At 42.3% G+C, this 20728-nt stretch overlaps 1 protein-coding gene across 10 annotated transcripts in view; it reads right to left on the bottom strand.

Annotated features, from left to right (window-relative positions):
* LOC113167294 (membrane-associated guanylate kinase, WW and PDZ domain-containing protein 1-like) overlaps positions 1-20728 on the bottom strand; it is a 75323-nt gene that overhangs the window by 3513 nt on the left and 51082 nt on the right. For 7 of the 10 annotated variants that reach the window (XM_026367776.1, XM_026367779.1, XM_026367778.1 and 4 more), the window contains 11 exons: positions 20104-20715; positions 13265-13299; positions 10205-10460; positions 7418-7509; positions 6341-6536; positions 5852-6154; positions 3710-3913; positions 2399-2486; positions 2224-2281; positions 1431-1574; positions 1123-1261 (listed from right to left, as the gene is read on the bottom strand). In XM_026367776.1, the coding sequence (XP_026223561.1) occupies positions 1123-1261; positions 1431-1574; positions 2224-2281; positions 2399-2486; positions 3710-3913; positions 5852-6154; positions 6341-6536; positions 7418-7509; positions 10205-10460; positions 13265-13299; positions 20104-20715 (2127 nt within the window). Of the gene's footprint in view, positions 1-484; positions 577-1122; positions 1262-1430; positions 1575-2223; positions 2282-2398; positions 2487-3709; positions 3914-5851; positions 6155-6340; positions 6537-7417; positions 7510-10204; positions 10461-13264; positions 13300-20103; positions 20716-20728 lie in introns of all 10 variants that reach the window. The other 3 variants (XM_026367786.1, XM_026367787.1, XM_026367781.1) reach the window with 2 other exon arrangements.

The raw sequence follows: 20728 nt of genomic DNA, 5'->3' as shown, positions 1-20728 counted from the left end.
AGGTGAAACACTTTGGCAAGTGTAGAGCAGGGTTATCAATGACAGAGCAGGTTCCTAGGAAAACATTCAAAACAAAATGGTGAACAATGTGCATCACTGGAAAGAACAAACCAAAAGAAGAAAATAAAAACAAACAAACAAAAAAAACAAACATTTTGGCTGTGGATCTGCCAAATTAGAGACAGGTTGCCATGGCAGCAGAATGTGATAAGCAATGGCATTAAATTAGTCCCAGTAAAAATATCTGGTGTGATGCTGGTGGACACAGAGGGGGTTTGTGCACATATGGATTCACAGAAGTCAAGTAAGTAAAGTTTAGGTCAGGCATGATGAGTCATAAAGCACGTATACTATGCAAACACACCGACACGCAAACACACGCAAACTGGGATGCAGGTAGGGCAGGCTGGAAGGAAGGGTGAATAAAACTGAAAGGAAAAAGATGGCCGGGTGAGTGGATTGGGACAGACTTTTGGCTACAAACCGTGGTCTGATTTTGGCCCATTAGGTAGAAACAGGGCTCTCCCATCTTGTCATTCCTCATTGTACCAACAGCGAGATGAGGAGCCATCATCGCTGGAGAGAGGAGGAAGAGCCCAGCAACAAGAGACAATCAGAAAGAAGGAGGCATAGAGAGGAGAAGACAAATAAAACAGACAAGATGCTGTTTTACAGTTTGTCATAATAGAGAGAAGAAAGGGTTTGTCGTGAAGGACAAGAAAATATTACCTAGATTAACCAGAAAATAATGCAGAAGAATTACCAGTACACACAGCTCTTGAGAAGCAACATTACTTTAGTTATAGAAACATATATATGGTGCAGATCCTGCAGAGAACACGGTTTGGTGGCAACCTTACCTTCAATGATCAATAATATTTGACAGCACAATCCTGAAACTATGACAGGCTGCTTTATATAAATAGATAAGAAAACGTCTACCTGTTAAATGTTTCCTATTTACAGTAGCAAATGTAAGTTCCTGTGGTTTGCTAAGCAGATAAGAAGCTTTATCCTAATCTGCAGGGCGTACGGCTGGAAGACGAATAATAAGATTTCAATGTTGACATTTGCAGTGTTATTTACAGGAAGAGGGAGAAACATTGCAGCGTGGTTACCTACCATATTCAGGTACAGATCCATCTCCCCGTTTCAGGACCAGCCGCGCCCTCCGACCACCGTTCTTAATTAGTTCAATGGCACGTGAATGCTTCATGTTCTTTGTGCTCTCACCATTAATCTCCAGGATCTCGTCTCCCACCTAAAAGAAAGAGGACATGTTATTATCCCAGACTGTTAATAATGATCTTTCATCAGCAGTGTGCAAAGAGGAAAACTATAGACTTTTAGCTTGCCGAGATTGATAGATGAGGTGATGTAGAGAGAAGAGACGCCTGTAGTCACATATTCAGCTTTTAATAGTTTCATACCCTCATCTTGCCATTTCTGACAGCAGCTCCATCCTCCGCTAGTCTCAACACATATAGGTCCATGTTGTACTCCCGTCCACCTCTCAGGCTGAAACCAAAACCTTTACTGTCCCGCTCCAGATCCACAGAGTAGAACTCAGCATCCTAAGATAGAAAAGGAGAGATAACGAGGGGAGAAGTGACTAATCCATGTTGCTAAAGGGAGTCAAAAGGTGAGCCCGAACTAATCAAGCGACGTCCAACACAAAGTCAAGAAATGCCAATAGAAGTACAGTAAGGTGGAAAGCATGAATAAATGAATACCACATGATCCTGTGAGCAGGGTACAGATCACTAAGCAAGGACAGCACAAGGGCTGGAGCCAAAACTTACCACACTACATCAAAAAGTTCCCTGCCAGCAGAAATATCTATAACAGATGGTAGCGTGGTAATGAGATTGACAGAGAACTGGTTCGGCTCTTGTTCGCAAACTAAGTTGAAGATATGAACCAAAAATAGTTTGATTTGGAACCTAAAATTCAGCTGCCAGATGGACCCAAGCGTGAACTGTGACAGCATTGCATGTGCACTAAAACCAGACTATCAAAAAAAGCTGAATGACGCAGTGCGTTGCCTAGTTATCTGAATAGACCTGAAGAAACTAGCCTTTTAGTTTACCAATTAATCGGATCACAGAGGCCTGCCTTATTTGACATTACTCCGCTGTTATGGTACGTGACTGATAGTTGTTCACTGTATTGATGGATAATCCAGATAATGATTATCTGAAAATGTAAAATATTGAATCTTACCTGTGTTTGGGATTGTGTGGGCGGAGGAGGAGGCACTCCTTTGGACTTTGGGTTATTCCTTAAAAAAAGAGAAAACTCTGAATACACACGCTGTACTGAACAGTACATTCAAGTAACACAGCTTGATTTAAGCATGTATAAATAGAAATATATAAATAAAAGCTCCATCACCTACCGGGACTCTGAGGACTGTTGAGGTGTGTGCGTGGTGGTGATGGTAGCTATCTTCTCAGCATTAGTCAGCAGAGAAGCATTGGAAGATTCTGGATAGAAAACACAACAAAAATTATATTAAAAACAAACAAACATACAACTAAACTAAATTTAACGCGACCAGTTTTATTCAATGTATTTGTCTGTAGCTGTGTTTTCAAAAGACACCATCCAGAAGAATCTCCTAAACCGCCCACAGCCTACTCCGTTCAACCTGATGCTAACTGCCTGTGATGTTGTCATTTGCCATTTGTTCACGGACAACACTGGCCCCATTTCATCAAAGAAAAACAGCAGCAGAGAAAACAACTTGCATCACTGTTTCATTCATTATTCCAGGAGGGTACAAATAAAAAAACAAGGACAACTGTCTTTTCTTGCCTTTCTTTTAGTCCATCTTATCACCAAGCACGAACATGGCAGCAAGCATTAGTTTCCAGTGATGCTGGCAGGAGGACAGCTCTATCTGAGTTTAGCAAGAACATCAGCTTGACTCGGTCAGCTCCTTACTCACCCTCCTGTCATTACTTAAAGAAAATGACTTCCACACGACCACCACCCTCTCTTTCGGAGGTGAACACACATGCTATTTCAAATCAGAATGCAGTGAACCAGTTAAAGCCATTATACACATTCCACATTTTTCTATGAGGAATCCTTGCATCGTGCATGCACACATACCGAGAGTTACTGAACTTGTGTGTGTGGGAGTGTGTTCCCGCCTCTCTCATCTCCAGTCTTAATTAAGCTTCATTTTTCATTTCTACAACTGTGCTCAGTGTTTTTATTGGTTTTATGTATTAGAAGAAAATTCCTATTTAAATGTGCATTGTATTTCCCTTTTTATATGGGCGTTCAAACTCTTCCTTAGTAAACCGCTTGCTCGCGAGGAGATGTGCAGTTCTATTTCATTTCCTAGACTAAGATGAAAAGATTAATACAACATAAAGCATTTGATTGAATGTGAGCAGCGTTTTTAATCCTTTTAAAACAAACACAATAATGCATGTGGCCTAATATCTGGCAAAAAAAAAAAAAAAAAAGAAAAAGCAGAGAAATATGAATTATAGCTATAATGGTTTCTGGGGGCAACTTCACCTTACTCCTACTCACTCAGTGACTCACTCTGAGATACCAGGGGTCACACCCTGATAAAAAGTGCTCTTGCCTGTGAAGAGCAGCAGTGCCCTTTTCTTCCCACCACATCCATGAATAAGTCACATCATGTTGCATTATGTAACACACACACGAGACTGGAAGCCAAAAGCCTTACCATCACCCGGGATGATCCTGAGCGAGACTGTGTTCCCGGCTTCCTTGATCAGGTTGACGATGTCCGAGTGTGACTTGTTGGTGATGGAACAGCCGTTAACAGCCAATATTCGGTCCCCCACTTTCAGCTTCCCGCAGCGGTCTGCTGGGCTGCCCTCAATGATGCGTCCTATTTTGTGGGGCATGGCCACACAAGCATTTCCAGCTTTTTTTTTGTCAACATACATGTTTGTTTGTATGATAGAAGTTGATGATTTGATTGTCAGAATGAGTTGTTTGATTGAGATTGATTTAAGTTCATTAAAGCGAAAAGACAGAGAGAGAAAGAAAGAGAGACAGAGAGAGAGAGAAAGAGAGCGAGGAGGAAGAATGGTTAATTATCCAAATCAACATGTCCTTAAACAAATACACTGTGTGCACATCCTAAGTTAACATGTTCAATAATGCAGACCCCAGAGAAGAGGGGAGTGCCAGAAAATAAATGCATGGGTTCTTTCAGGTAATCCACAAGGGGTGTACAGCCTATAGCCTACCTAAGTAAGTGCAGACATGTGGTCAGTGCATGCACAGCAAGAAATACAGTCTGCATGTGATTGACAGTTTTCAATACTGCACATCTTGTTTACACAGATGCTCCAAAAAGACCCTGGAGACCTCCAGTTCTCTTCACACTCTTTCCATTTCACTCCCTTTATTTCTGCTCCTCCCTTTCGCTCCCCCTTCGATGTAGTATTTTTTTGCAGCATCCATATTTATTACATCACCTTAGTTCACATATACCCTCCCTCTGTCTTCATTGAAAAATGCATAAGCTAAGCACAATATCAACCTCAGGTCACAGTGGGAGGGGATGAGAGGGGGATGGGGACTGGAGCAAAATGTTTTATGCATCCATGGTGTGTGGGATATTGAATCAGCTGAAAACACTCCTGGAAGAATACTCAGAGCTGTTTTTTTTTTTTTTTATACATTTTCCTCTGTCAGATTTCAGCTCATGTCCCATATGGTTGGAATCCATTAGGAGACTGAGCACGGGGTGCTACAGCACAATCCCAGATCAGTACATAAAAGCTCAAATCTCATTCATCTCATACTCCCAAGAGGAATAATGACAGAGCAGAGCAGGGAAGCATAGTGAGGCAGCAGCAAAAAACAAGAACCTCAAAAAACTAGAAGACACTTAGGCAAGGTTGTTGACTAGCACCGCACTGGCGTCACTATAAATAATACATTAATTGTTGCATTGCATTTTGCAGAGCAACACCATTAGCCCATGGGATCAATGAAATTTTCCCTGGGCGGTCACTGGTGGTCATGTCTCATCCATTCTTGTGTTTTTGCTTGTGACACACCACAGTACATCATCATAATGACTCACTATACAAGAGACCTTGGCATGACTTTGGTGTTAGATATTCATCACTTGGAGGTTAATACCAAATTTGGTACATCTACAATTCCTCATCTGTGCCTCAGCAACTTTAATGTATGCAGTTTTCTTCGTTTTGCCATGGTACATGAATGTTATAGACAGACATGAACTGTGCTGACGCTCCAATTACATGCCGAATGAATTGTTGAGGGAACCTATGAGGCATAAATCTGTCATGATAGTGTTTGTGATCAAGCTGCAACCAGCCTGATCTTGAGGGAGTATGACCCGTACATGGAGATATTTCCTTTCCCCCAAGCTCATTATGGTAGGCTTGTGACCTGGTCAGTGCCATTAAGTGAACCCCTGTCAAACAACCCCCCTGCTAGTCATAAAGAAGAAACTCAATGAGGGGTAACTGAAAAAATGTTGTACTACAATTCTGCCAGGAGATGGCATCAGTAATTTCACTCTGTGGACCATTTGTACTTTCTGTGGATGTGTCTCTTTGCTGGAGGTAAACGAAGAGATAGAGTAAATTAATCAGAGATAAACAGTGATCTTCTGAGGCCTTTTCACTAAACATGCACCCGTACAGATCACAGATGCCCACACAATCAAGTTGTTCAGTCAGATTAAATTGAACCATGTTAATCTTTTAAAGTCAAACATAGTCAGCATATAGTAAACAAAGTAAATTCGGATGTCACAATGAATAGAAGTCTCTGTCAGTCATCATCAGCTGGCTCCAGCTCAATGTGTATCACTTACCGAAGGTGGTGCCAGCATCAGGCCGGGAAACAGATGAAACAATGACAAAACCAAAGCCCTCATTCTCTCCACGCTGGATCTCCACGTCGTACGGCTGCAGGGAGGCAGGCACAACTGCACTGCCACTGCCGCCTCCACCACCGCTGCCTATCCCACTAGTAGATCCACTGCCAGAGCTGACGGTGTTGAGCGAGTTCTGGCTGCCCTGGGGTGTCCGCTTGCCCTCCGTCAGACTGGGTGCCTGGGTGCTGCTGTGGTGGGAGGAGGCCGGCGATGGAGGAACATCACCTTCTCCTTTTGGCACTTAGGATGAGAAGGAAGAGGACAGTTTTGCTATATGGTAGTATATTTGCATATGTACATTTCTCATGTTTTGCACAGCGCACAGAAGAGCAAGTAGTGTGCGCTTTGCTTATATAATGTGCACGTGACAGTGCATGACACATGCATGAACACACATGCACAAGTTTTATTTAAAATTCTCGTCACCTCCGTATCCGGGGGTCTTGCGTCTGACAGTGAGGTTGACATGGCCCTGTTTGGCGGCTTGCTGCATCAGCTGCACCACCAGCTGGTGAGACTTGCCGACCACTGCTGTGCCATCCACACAAATGAGCTCATCGCCCGACCGCAGGCGTCCATCCTCATCTGCGGCCCCATACTTGACTATGTGCCCTATGTAGATCTGGAAAAGGCAAGATTGATGTAAGAACTTCTTGTTGTACTCTGCTGTAATTTATTGTACTATCTATGAAGAAAGTGACATGAATACAGTAACGTTATGATTACGATCCTAAGGCTAATTAAGAGTGATTAATCTGCTTTTAAATTAACCCACCAGCCACGAGAGAGTGCAACAACTCAGTATGACCTGATCTCCTTCTAATTTTAAATTAATCCTTTAAACACAATATCGTTCCAGAGTCTTCTGTTGCTTTACTTCAAGGTATTTGTGGCTGATGTTCAGAGAAACCAAGGAGGCCGGTGGTGTCTGCTGGGGCTCTGGAGAAGCTTGTGTGCTTTAGGCATTGTGTGGGAGTGTACACACAGTTCTGACAGAAACAAGCAACACAACTACCGTATTTGGCACAAACAACAAGTACTAACTCCTGTGGGGTAGACCTGAAGCCTGCTGCCATTTTATTTTCCTCTATTCCTCAATATCTGCCTTCTACTCTCCCTCTTGCTCCCTCCTTTTAAGACAAATAAATGGCGCACAACCAGAAAGACTGGCGAGTAAGGCCTTTGCTTCTCTTAACAAGCTGTCTATATGATCCTCCAGAGAGCAACAGCTCCAGTTAGAGAGAGAGTGATGTGTTAGGACTTTCTGCTACTCTGGTTTTAAAGGCAGAATAAACAGTAAAGCAGAATGAAAATGGAAGACAAAGTAAACTAACAAACACAGAACCTCTTATAGAAATGGAAAACATACTAAGAAAAGCACAGAGCATTCAGAGATCAGTAGAATGGATGGTATCGAGAATATATGTAGATTTTATTCTTTTAGTTATTCAACTTATTGCAAAATAAATAAAAACTATTGATGGGATTGAAAGGGATACTTACAGGCTCGCCAGGCTCATTTCCACCCAGGATACGGAAGCCGAAGCCTGTATCCTTCCGCCAAAGAAAAATGTCCTGCTCCTGGCAATCTGGCACTGAAAATACACGAGAGAAACTCTGAGAGGATCCTGTGGAGATCAACCACCAGCTCTGCCAAAGATCTGCAGACTCTGCTCAAAGTAAGCTCATTAGCATAAATTTTGCTCATCTCTGAATGCTTGTTGCTGCAATCAACAAGTTATATATCTGTTTTGTTCAGGAATTAATATTCAGTTGCATAATTGTTGATGAATAAGGTTTTTATTTTTCTATTAGCATCACAATGCGAATAGACAGGATCAGCAGCTGCTCCTTTCTTTGTCTCAGTCCTGCCTCATTGGGCAGACCGGCTCCTTGTTCTCACATGTAGACCAAAAACTAGGCTGCGGAGTCTCATGCTGTGCCCTTGTCAAGCTCACAGACCTGCAATCTAAAAAGTCACACAATGCTGATCGCTATTATTAACCTTCATTTACAACTGAACTTCTCTTACATCCATGAATTTATAGCATCATTCCTCTGTGTAGCTCTCCTGCTTGCCATCACACACAACTCCCCACACATTTACATCTCACCACGGACAGGGCAGACTGTGGAGGAGGACACAGGCAATTTGGTGTCAGTCTGTTCAACCCACAGGGCCATTCTGTGCTGCCTGCTGTCTACACGGATGCCACGCAAGGCCAGTATTGAAACCATTAACCTCAGCTCTCTGGTTCCCCTAATAATGCGTTTGGCGTGAATTACACTGCTGTGGCCAGACTTTTAATTGACCCTCCACTGACCTGTGTCTATAGGCTAGAGATCAAAGTAAACTAACAGTAAGGGAAACCGCTGTGTGTGTATCCGGCATCAGGTGATGAAGAGGAAACCATGGAGGAAATCTATACTCCCAAATGGTCACATTTGCGTCACTCTGTCCTGCCATTGAAATATTGCTAGTGGGTAGATGTACTTGTATGTGGTGCGGTGCACATGAATACATTTCAAACTACAGACACAGAAACTAGGCCTCCTTGTCATTCTTAGTATCCTTCTCTCTTTCTATTATCTTTGTGTCTCCTCTTCCCCATGTACACTGAAAAAGGGGCTGCAGCTCCTTCAGGGGTTATCAAACAGATATACCAATCAGCTACAGTTTAAAGCAGCCCTCTCTGGGCCTAGTTAATTTTTAATCAGCAGCAGTCCTAGATTCTTCACGATTATTAACCAACACTGCGTATGCATGACCCACAAGTCTGGCTGACAACAATCACAAGTGTACCACAAGCTAAAACTACAGTGCAATCCTTTACAGCACGGTCCTTTTAAATATCTCTATCAGCATGAGAGCAGGAGGTCTGAAACATGTAATTGAGCCAAGACAGGCTAGTGAACCTGTTATTTTGGAAGATCCATCCTTTTCTCACAGTCTCTTAGAAAATAAGACAACCTTACCATGGTTTCTAGTAAATAATGCAAGACTTGGCCATGACTTTAAGTGATATTGAGGAGTCTTACAGAGGGGCTGGCTTCTTTCTGGTGTTCCAGTTTTGGATTTTGGATAGTGCCCTTTCTGGGCATGAGACAAGCTCTTTGGCTGCTGATAGTGTAATTCGAGTGAGTTTTAAAAGGTGACATGGGGCTATATTCTTCAGAAGAAAGAACACACTGGTGAGCTCAGGGACACCAAAAGGTTATACAAATCACAGAAACAATTGTAGTGGATGACTTGAATTCTTTCCCTGGTGAAGAGCCCTTCACAGTTGGCCAGATCAAGAACCGTCTCCAGGAGGTAGGCGTATCTATGTGAATGTCAATAATCAAGAAAAGACTTCAATAGAGAGTGTTTACCACTAGTAAACCTCAAAAGATTTGGTAAGATTTGAGTTAGTCAAAACTCTAGCACAATGATGGGAGAAGAAGAGAAAATAATTATTTATGATCTGAAGCATCATCAACCACCTCACCTGTGAAGCATGGTAGAGGTAGTGTTATAGTAGGTAGGTAGTGGTACGGGCATGTATGGCTGCCAAAGGAACTAGTTTCTTTCTATTTATCATAGATATCATTGCTGTCAAAGGCATAATGATGAATCCTTAAGGGTTTAGGGGTATATTATTTGATCAGAAACTGAAGTGCATCAAAACTCATTGGACAATGATTCACTGTGCAGATGGACAATGACGTGAAACTGCAAAAGCAACCCAACTTTGAAAGGGACTGAAGTGGACCGTTCTGCACTGGCCAAGATAATCACCTGACCTCAATCCCACTGAGCATGTATTTCACTTGCTGAAGGCAAAGCTGAAGGGAAAATAGTAAGCATGTATTTCACAGTACGGCAGTAAAACCTGGGAGAGCATCACCAGGGAGGAAAGCTAGCATCTGATGATGTCCGTGGATTCCAGTCTTAATAAAAATATTTTCAAGCAAGTAAAAAACATTGGACATTGGAATGTTTGGACATTTATGATTATGTCCAAACATTCGTGAGCCTCTTCAACTGGAGGGGTTCAAATAAAAATGGCTGTAATCCAAACATAGTTGATGCAGTGTATATATAGTATACCAAACCCTTAAATTAAAACTGACAGTCTACACTTAAAGCACAGCTTTGTTTCATTTATACTTAGCTCTAAACTTTTGTTTAGAACTGAAGTGATAAAATTAAGGGTTATAAACAATGTAATTAGAGGATAAACTATGCAGACCATGAAAACCGTTTAATATTACCGTATCATTTGTAAGATTTAAATGAATGCTACTCACGTCTGCTCTCATACATGCTTCTGGACTGTGCCCAGATCTTGAAGGGGTCAGGCTTCTTCTGGAGGGTGTAGGTGCCATCTGCAGGGTCCTGAGGGGGCAGGCCTGGCAGAGGTTGGGTGGGGGCAGCAGGAGTGGGAGCCACAGCCTCACTGGGCATGGCAGAGGGTGGGTGGCTGGGAGAATCAGTGTGGGTGCTGCGATGGCTGCACACACTGTGCTGGGAGCTGCTCTGGCTGTCTTTCCTCTCTAACTGGTGCTGGGTGGACAGAATACAGAGAGAGAGAGAGATATGTGTGTCAGGGATGTGGGTGGATATAAGCAGAGAATGGATGTAGAGGGCAGAGAAAGGAGTCAGTGAGAAGGGTGAGATAGAGGGGAAACGTATTGATGGAGGACAAAAAGAAAGAAAAAACACTCAAGGTCATCTTTTTTAGACATTGCAGTAGAGCATCTCTCACTGAAAACATCTACTGGAGTGTGAGGAGAAATGACTTGGTTTCCATGGTTGCCAGACAGGGACCGTTTGAAATGTGAGGGAATTTTAATGAACAAAGATATTGCCTTTACAAATCCCATGGGTCTTTGTTTATTGCAAGAAGGTCCTATGCATGGAAACAAGGTTGGTCTCAACAGGATCCAGGATGCGTAAAATGTGGCTTTAAAATTAGTTGGAAATTTTCAACAGCAGAGAAAAATCTTGATGGTTACGAAAGGAGTATGATATTATTTTTCTATTCAGTTAACTGGAATTGCTTGAAATAATTGGCCTTTTTGAAAATGAAATGAAAAAATAGCAAAAATATTACAATATTTATTATATATTTAGTATCCTTGTTTACTATGCTGCGTTCAGATCAAATCATTTGAATGAGGACAAGTTAAATCTAAACTTTTACAGCAACTCTACATCATCTCGTTTAACACTGGGGTTATTTAAAAATGTAAAAATACACACCTGGTAAGTTACTGTACTTTGCATATTTGTTCGCCTTGTCAGGTGTATGTTAATTCATCAATAGTTAAGAGCTCTTGTGGCTCACAGACAAATGGTAATAAGTAAAGCTGCAATAGTTTTCAAACCAAGACACATTTTGTGGTTTTGTAAGATGAAAGCCTGACACCATCCTCCCCCAACTTGCTGTCACCCAGTTGCAAACATCCCACCTCACGTAGAAGTTTCAGGAGTCTCACGCAAGTTAGTAGCAACTCACAGTGTCTCAAAAATCAGAAGATTTAGGCTCTACTACCTAACTTAGTGAGAAAAGTATCTACTGCACATATACTGGACTTCACCATTTAATTGTGGTGTTAAGTGTAGAGGTTCATGGCAATAGTCAAACTAATGAGGAAAACAAACTCCCAGTAGAATTAATTTTTCATGGTGTATTATTGTGCTACTCTGCATCTTATGGTTTTATGTATTTTCTGTATTTTGTTTTTGCAGCTGCATATTATCACATCATTATTTGCAGATGCACATTACAGAACACTTTTTGAAAAATGAGCCTTACCGAGAAAATGCAATTACTGACACTGAAAACTTGCCAATATGACAACTGAATCATTTCTTATCAGATGTGAATAATAAACACGTGCGTGAAATGGTGGCGAAGTCATAGTACTGTCTCTGAGCCTGTCATTTATCACGCTGTACGAGACGAAGGGTCAAATATTTCAGTAATGCCTCATTATGAAGACAACAGCCATGCAAAATTGACTTCACGCTTGATCACCAGAGACTCGCCTAAAGGATCGGGACAGCACAGTCTTTCTTGCATATGGGAGTTTATTGTGAGCAGATATTTAGATACTGAAATGGAAGCAAAATGGTTGTTCTGGATGGACATGGAGTTGCATGCAGCGTGACATTTCACTGACATATTACAGAGGGGGGGAAAACTGGCTTTTCCACATTGGAAAGTTAATCCAAAGTGACAGTCAGGCAGGGTCACTACTGGTCTCACTTGACCCCCTTACAACACCTACCCCTCCTTCATCTGACATGCTATGTGACCTGAATACCCACAATTCGGACTGATACAATTTCAAACTAATCCTAATGTTAACATTCAGACATCTGAAGTATGTGTTTTTAAAGTCAGTCAAGAGACAGGGGTTTTTATTCCACTCAAGTGGTGGCAGTTGAACCCATCACAGGCTGTCCAGAGGAAAAACTCTCTCTGGTGTTGAATTGGGGTGTGAATTTAAACCTGCACTGGCATCTCTTATTAGCCTGTATTGGTTCCTTATTTTAATCAGGTTGAGATGAGTTTTCAAAACATGGAGCTGTTCACGGATTCCTGAGAGACCCTCACACTGCTCAGAAAACTGGACTTTGTGCTTCTTTTCCCCTCTTTCCCCATCCTGTCAGTCCCATCACAGCTACGAGACACATTGCAATCTGTTGCAATCTCTCCTCCAGCTTCCCCAGTCTCCTTCTGCTTTGCTTCAACCTCTCTCTGTCGTCACTGCCCCCGTTCTCCATGTCTGTTAGCCTTTGTTATCTGTGGGATATTATAGTGATTCACTGCTGTGGGACAAACCATCTCCATGCTGGTCTTCCCCTCCCTCACCCTCATCCCTTTTTCATGTCGTTGCTTCATGCCACTCTCCCACCATCCCTCAGCTGTGGCTATCTGCCCTACCCAACAGCTGGTCACTGTTACACTTTTCTGCCTAGGCTATGCTTAATCAGTCATAGGATGGCAGCATGGCAGAAGTGTATGTGTGTGTGTGTGTGTGTGAGTGTGTGTGTGTGTGTGTGTGGGGGGGGGTGTAGAGGAAAGAGAGAGGATATGGAACAAAGAAAGATGACAACACAGAGACAAGAAAGGAAAATGAAAACAATGAAAGAAGCCTGTGGCAAAAGTCAAAGTGACAGACTATAAAAGAAGTGCAGAAGAATGGTAGCGTCAGGAGAAGATGGGAAGATTACTGAAGCTCTGGATACAGAGCAGCAGAGAAAGAGTTAGATATCACATCACTGTCTTTTGTTCTTAAAATAGCACCCCTTCCACTCAGGCATGCACACGCAGAAGAGCTGAAGATCATAGTACTCACCACCAGCTTTGGACTCCTCTTGGCTGGCACCACTCCTGCAAAGCATCGGCAGAGAGACAGAGAGAGCATTAATGACCTGCGGTGCTCTTCGCTTGTCCCGTCTGATCAAAAAAACTCTCCAGGACAAACCGATGGACCCTTGGTTCCTGCTCCAGAGCAGAATGCAACTGGCCCTCGCTCGAGCTCTCTCTCCTCCTCCTCCTCCTCCTCCCCTCTGTTGCTTTCTCTCCCAGCACCACAGTGCGCTGGGCTGCACGTTAATGTAAGGGATCTCCTCCCTGCGCGTTGTATCCCACTCCACTCGATACTCTCACCCGTGCTATTAGAAGAGGTGCAACTGATGCACCTGCATAACACAGGCTGACTGACGCCGCAGCAGCCTCGGACCACTGGTCCAAGCTACAGTTCTTCCCCAGTCAAGCTCACCAGCAGAATCTCAACTAGCTTGAGCTTTATATCAAAGAAAAGCCCAAGCTTCTACCTTACTATGCACATCTTCTGAGTGACTACAGAGCCGTTTCCCCTCCTCTCCACTCCTTTGCTTGCTTAAGGCTTACATTGAGATCTCTCTCTCTCTCTCTCTCTCTCGCTCTCTCTCTCGCCTTTTTGGTTCCCTCCTCCTCTCTCCATCTCTCTCTCTCTCTCTCTCTCTTTCTCTTTCTCTCATATACAAGTTAACATACTGTAGAGAGTCACCCAGAAGATCAATCTCATTTGTGCTAATGAAATATTCATACTTGGAGCCAGTTGTCAGGGGAGAGGTTTCTCACCATACAGATGTAGGGAAAAATTCACAATCGCACTGTTTTTTTTTTTCCCCACATCCTTCACAACCCCCAGAAGTCAAGCTCTCTCTCAAACATTTTAACATATATTCATTCAGACTCCACCTGACTGTGCATACTATACACAGAGAAGATGCACCCCTTTCTAAGGAAACTAATTTCCCTCCCTAATGCTTCTTTTCCCACCACTTACTACAGCACAGTATGTTGAGACAAAAATAGACAAATGAATGCATGAAATACTCTATATAAGGATTGATTGGTATAAAGAGTTGCTGTTGCCAAGGCAATCAAGTACTTCTGTTTACAGCATCAGCAGTCTACTTTGTTAAGTGTGAGTGAGCAACAGCAGTGCACCACATCTGCAATAATTCTCAACCTTTGAGCCATCACAGCCTCATTTGCTTCCTTTCTGCTATGGACACCAATGACATCATAGTCTTCCTCACAGCATCTGATACCCAGCGTGCACAGGAAAACCCTATTGGCCTACTGGGAGAATGAATGGAAGGTCCCAGTGACATTAACACATGCAACAACATTCAAGCATCCATCTTAGACTCTTTCTGCTGCATTGGCAAAAAAATCATTAAATGTTAAAACTCTCTGTTGCTGCAAAGCCCCTCTCTCTACACGATTCATAATTTATCCTCTCTGTTTTCCCTCCCCCCTTCTCTCTCTCTCTCTCTCTCGCTCCCTCAGATTGCGGGGTGCCATTTACTGGAGCAAGTAGAACATCTGAGCTGCCAATGAATGTTTTTTATGTAAGTGAGTGTGTCTGACCCAGGAAGGACACATATCGCAGGGTCAGATGTCAATAATCGGTTTCAATTTCAACAGCAGGTTGTGTGACCCTAGAGCCCTAAATTACACAGTGTGGAAGGCAAACAGAAACCCTTTCTCTTTGAAGACTTTCAAAGGTTGTTTCAAACTGTTAAAGATGTGAACATAATTGACCTAAAATGTAAATAAATTGAATTTAATTGTGGCCATGTGGTTAATAAATTTGGGCAGTGAAGTGAAGGACAATAAGGATTCAAGGAATTGAGAGGTTTGACCCCTGCAACTATATTTAACCACAATAACTTGTGCAGCGAACACATTTTCATGCATGATGAACTCTCACCATGGCGATGTGATGGTGATGTATATGTGTCACACAGAGTTAATCAAATCTGGATAGATGTAACATTTATGAGAAGCTATAAGAAATCTGGAAATTACATGTTCCTGCACACACTCAACTCTGCAGAAAGACTGTTAAATGCATGCGTGCAGTACATATTCAAAATCAGCACATATGCAAGAAGGTGAGCGCTTATGCACACGGGATGAGTTTGCAAGCACACACGCATACACACATTTACATTATGCAGCTGTGCCATAATCCTTTTTCAGTCTGCTCAAGCTGCTGAATGACAGTAAAGCTCTGCTCAGTACCCCACAACAGAATGCTGCTCCATTAAAAGACTCTGAATTGATCACTGAGGAGGCAACAGTGGCTTAAAAGTCCTGATTGTATTATTAGTGAGGCAACCTTCTACCAGAATGACTAAGACTGTGTCCATTACTATTCAAATGAGACAAAGTAAACAAATTGCAAGTGAAAGTAATTGCTGTCCATTGTTTAGTGACATAACTGGCTCTAAGCATCCGAGGAAGCTGAATCCTCTACTTCTTCTTACAGTAGATAGTAAAGTTTGCCCATGATAACTAGCACAGTTACAAATAAGTATACTAATGGCAATATTATAGAACAACATTAAAGGCAGAGAGTGTAGATACATCCATGCAGCCTTTAAGATAACATGTTCAACTAGCAATAGGAGCACATGCCAATGCGCATTTTATCTCAATAGTTTGTATAAATTGTGTGTAACAGCAGTGGTGATAAAGGAGTGGGTCGGGCCTTTGTCGTGATTGTGTCTTTCCAATCTGTAGCACAACAAATGGGGCCAGTGAATATGCTGTTGAAACGATGGCCTTGGTGGGTATAAGCAAAGCCCACACATGAGAGCAAATGGTCCTTCCTCCAGGTTTTCTATATACATTGTCAGAGGGCGTCCAACATGAGCAATGTTCTCTTTTGTTGAGTCCTGCAAACATTTGTCCTTGCTCTTGTTTCTCCTATTATCTAGTACTGCTTCTTTTACTTACTCTAAATTATATTGCTTACTCGTCCCTGCTATTCCACTGCCTTAATTTCCTCCACTCCTCTCTACTCTATTTCCCTCTGTCTTTTCATTTTCTCTCTTCTTCCTCTGTCTCTCAGGGGACAGGGATTGTCATAGCAACAACAATGGAAAGACAAGATGGAGCAGTCATAGCTGGCCTGGCCTCCTTTGCAGGGGAGCACTTTGTGTGTGAGAACACCAGATGCTATCTTTCAAATTTGATTGTAAAATGACATTTCAGAGCATAAACTAATAATAAATTATTTTACCAAGTTGACATTCACTCACAAAACTAGTTAGATTAGCCTGGAGCAGATTTACAAAAGGATAAAAATGGATTCTGCACATCACACTTGCTCAACAGATTTCGGTCCACTGCACATTTGTCAGGTGAGGGTTACGAGAGGCTATGCTAAAAGTGTTTTAATAAATACATATTTCCTACGATTAACCCATTCACAATGTGTGCAGGTATTAGATGTTGTACAAAAACACTGTTTCTAGCTTAAAAATAAAAATACAAACCACTAACTTTTTCAGCTACGCCCTTCTCAACCTATTCTATCTCTTTTCTATTTCCACTTCAAAAATTACATGTCACCACTTTCCTCTTGTCCAGGTCTTCCACGCCACAGAACTGAAACCAAAGAGACTATTTGATGGGCTATCCAAAAACCAAAATGTGCCCTGTTCTGCAATTGCAGAGAGCATTAAGGTAATAGCAGAATGCAGTACAGCCTTCTACAAATGCTCTGTGACAAAACACATTTGATTTTTTTTTCCTTTTACTTGTTAAGCTTCTCAATTCATTGTGCATCTATTTGAGATTAGCCACAAGCAAACTACACTGACATTGTTCAGTTCAGAGTGATGTTTCCTCCTGGGCAAAAACAAAACTGTTGTACTGCTGGAGTTTTACAAAAGATGTTTTTCTCACTTTATCTTGCACATCATAAAATACAGACAAGTCAATCTCAAAGCAACAACTCTTAAACTGCGTTTGGTTCTGCCTTTTAAACATTTTGTCTTGGCTATATGGATGTGTTTTTATTCTAGTGCAGATTATTTTATATAAATAGGCCTTATCTTAGTCACACTGGTAAAAAAAAATCATATACAAAATTGGAACATAGCAATCACAATGGGAAAAAAATGACGATCATGAGAGGAAACAGTCCCTGTAGAAACATCATTGTATGATGTTGTGTTTGTTTGACCTTGTGCTTTGTGCCCTCTCTTAAAAAAGGACTCTGCTGACTCTGAGTCAGACAGCACAGCTTGATGAGTCACAGATAAACAGATTAAGGCTTCTTCTCCTCTAACTGAAGTCCACCTTGTTCTTCCTCCTCTTCCTCCTCCTCTCCTCTGCCTATACTTCTCTAAGCCAGCCTCCTCATTTACGCTCCCCTTGCTGAATCTCCAGTGCTGTTCAGCAAATATCACACTCCCCTCTCTAATCCTCCACCTCCACTTTCTCAAAACACGATCCCTGGTCCTCCTATTTCTCATCCTCTACCTGATCCTCTTATCTGCTTTAAGTCACTCCTCTTAGTTCCCGTAATTGTTGTTTGTGAATGATTATGCGCAAGCTTCTAGCGATGACTTGAAAGGTCACCACATCATTTTCAGACGGAAAGCCAGCCACAAATCTCAGCCCCAAGAACTGTTATCGACTGCAGCTGCAACTAATGACAATTTTTAACTGATTAATCTGTCATGTGTATTTTGGATTAATCTCTAAACTGATTAGTCAGTAAAATTGTGAAAAATGTTCATCACAATTCCTCAGAGCCCAAGGTGATGTTTTCAAATCGGCTGCTCTGTGTAAAACTAAATTATTCACTTTACAATGATATAAAGAAGGGAGAAAGAAGCAAACCTTTATGCTTGAAAAACTGGTCCGAGTGAGGTTTGAACATGTTTTTCCCCTAATAAATTACTTGCTTACCTAATTAATGTGCAATAAAGGTTAAGTTCATTGCAGCTTATTATGTGCAATATTATGTTGATCTAATGAAATTTTCTGTAGCTGCAATCTGTGTCAGACTATACAGTCAGTTTGAGGTGTGTCAGATTGTATGATGAATGTATGATGAATGTGTAGCACTGTGAAATAAATAGAAGAAGTAAACAAGAAGTCCATATCATCAGCTTTTGTTACCCATCAGTGATGTTTTTCCTTTTCACATAAACTTATTTTAGTGTTGTGCACACATTATTCCTCCCTTAACTTTGTTTAAATGCAATTTATAAAATGCTGCAGCAGCCACTGTGCTCTGTGTTCGGGATATTTGTGGTTAACATTTCGGGCTGTTAAAGCTACAAAACGGACATGTTGTGGACATGTTGCACACACTTCACCACGATTTTCTCAAGACCTCTGACAGCCCAGGACCACACATTATATTTATCCTGCTAGCAATGCAGTAAAAGTATCCAGGACCTTAATTCAGAATCATAAATAATAATAAAAATAAGACATAAAAACCCGTATGTTCTTAAAATAAATGTAGTAGCAAGCGTATAGTATTATATGACTGATCATCAGGACTGACACACATGCATCATATTTGAGTAGTATTAAAATATATTTTTATATATACCTAGCCTAGAGCCAACCATTCAGATAGCACCTTAATTCATCTAAATACTTTCTGCCTGGCTGTGTGTGTTTTTTTGTCCCTGTTTGTTCTGGCCACTCACTGGGGCCCTACAGTAATGACAAACTGGTGTCATAGTTAACAGAGCTGACCTGCACTGCTGTCAGTCACCCTGTCTGCCCTAGTGGCTGCTGGTGGCTTCCTTTCTTATTATCCTCTCCTTTTTGTCCTCTCTGTCTTGCTCCATTTGTACCGCTCCCCCCATACTATGGTAGCAGGAATAGCACCCTCTGTATCCAGTCTCTCTGACACACACAAACTGGTAGACGCACACACAGGGCCCATAATGATGATGACATTTAACACAATACAGCAGTAGTGTACAAGGTCAACTCATTAGAGGGCATAATTGATGTGGGGTGCATATCCCAAACTGCCACTAATACAGATCTCGGTGCACCAGCATGCACGGCAATTTAATGACGATAAGGGCTGGACACAAATGAGGGACCTCGAGTTTCACTCAGCGTCTGCATGGATACTCCACACACAGGGAAGCAATTTGTTTAGTTTTGTCATTTCAATGTGAAAAACATTTTGCTCTGGGTCATTCCAGGCCAAAGGTTTATGTGTAGGACATGAATGGAACAGCATGGGAATAAACAGGTTAAAGCCAAGTAGCATCCACCATTAAATGTACATTAATACCATGTGACTACAACAGCAACACAGAAACCACAGAGTATATTGGAAATAATCAGGTATTCAGGTACAGAAGAAGTCACATCCTTCACAGCACCAAATGATTATATAGGCGGTGGACGACAATGCAAAACAGGCTGACGTCTGTGAGGTTCAATTCAGCAGCATCTGTATTCATAACATTCAGTATATGAGTCCCTGACCTAATGTGCTCCTCCTCCCCTCCCATTCATCTATCTCGCTTCTTTACACAGCATCCCACTCCTTCCCACACTCATCTGCTCATCCTCTGCGATGCTAAAACAGCCCATCGTCTCTTTACCTCTCCTTGTTTCATCCCATCCAGTCCGAGCAGTTTCACCCTGCCACCCACTCTCTTTCTCATTTTTCTCTCCTGCTTTGCTTACTAATATCTGGCTTTTTCCACGCCAACTATTCAAGCTGTTGTCTGTTGAGTAGACAACAGTCCATTCTTTAGTGAGCTTAATCACACTTCCTCTCACATCAAAACTCAACAGTCTTGTGTCTATTTATGTGCCCCTGCCGACAAATATCAGACATCAAGATGTAATACATACCTCTTTGCACCAGCATCGTGACCTCACTGCCTCTGGGACATTTGCTTAGCAGGTCCACCACCTGGTTGTGGCTCATATTTTGGACGTTTCTCTTGTTAACTTCCATCAGGATGTCCCCCTCCTTTAAGCCTCGGCAGCGTGGGTAGTCCACAATCTGCTTTACCCTCTGCCCTCCTCCTGTCAGGCTGTCAGCAATGGTAAAACCAAATCCTTTGTCTCCCTTTTCCATGTGGATGGTGATCAGCTCAGGCTGGGTGGCTATGGATGAGGCCAGTGTGACCACATCGCTTGAATAGCCGTGCGAGCTGTTAGACCCCACCTCAGCCGAGGGGCTGTGTGGCCGTGGTTCCCTCATGCCGTTAATGGGTGCAGCCTGGTTTGAGGGTGAGTCAAATGTCTCCTGTCCATTGACTATGATCGGCTCCTTGTCCAGGATTGCCACTGAGGTCACCAGACTGGTGTTGGGGTCATCAGGGTCAAAGGGCAGTGGGTAACCACGGCATAAGGCCAGGTCCACCATGGAACCGATAGGTATGGATTGGAAGATTTTCACCACCTGAGCGTGGGTGTATCCCAGCACAATGGTGTCATTCACACTGACTATCACATCACCTGCACCAAAGAA

This window comes from Anabas testudineus, chromosome 7, assembly GCF_900324465.2.
Source record: "Anabas testudineus chromosome 7, fAnaTes1.2, whole genome shotgun sequence".
Taxonomy (NCBI): Eukaryota; Metazoa; Chordata; class Actinopteri; order Anabantiformes; family Anabantidae; genus Anabas; species Anabas testudineus.
The sequence above is the reverse complement of the archived record's forward strand: the minus strand, read 5'-3'. Positions and strand labels throughout refer to the sequence as shown.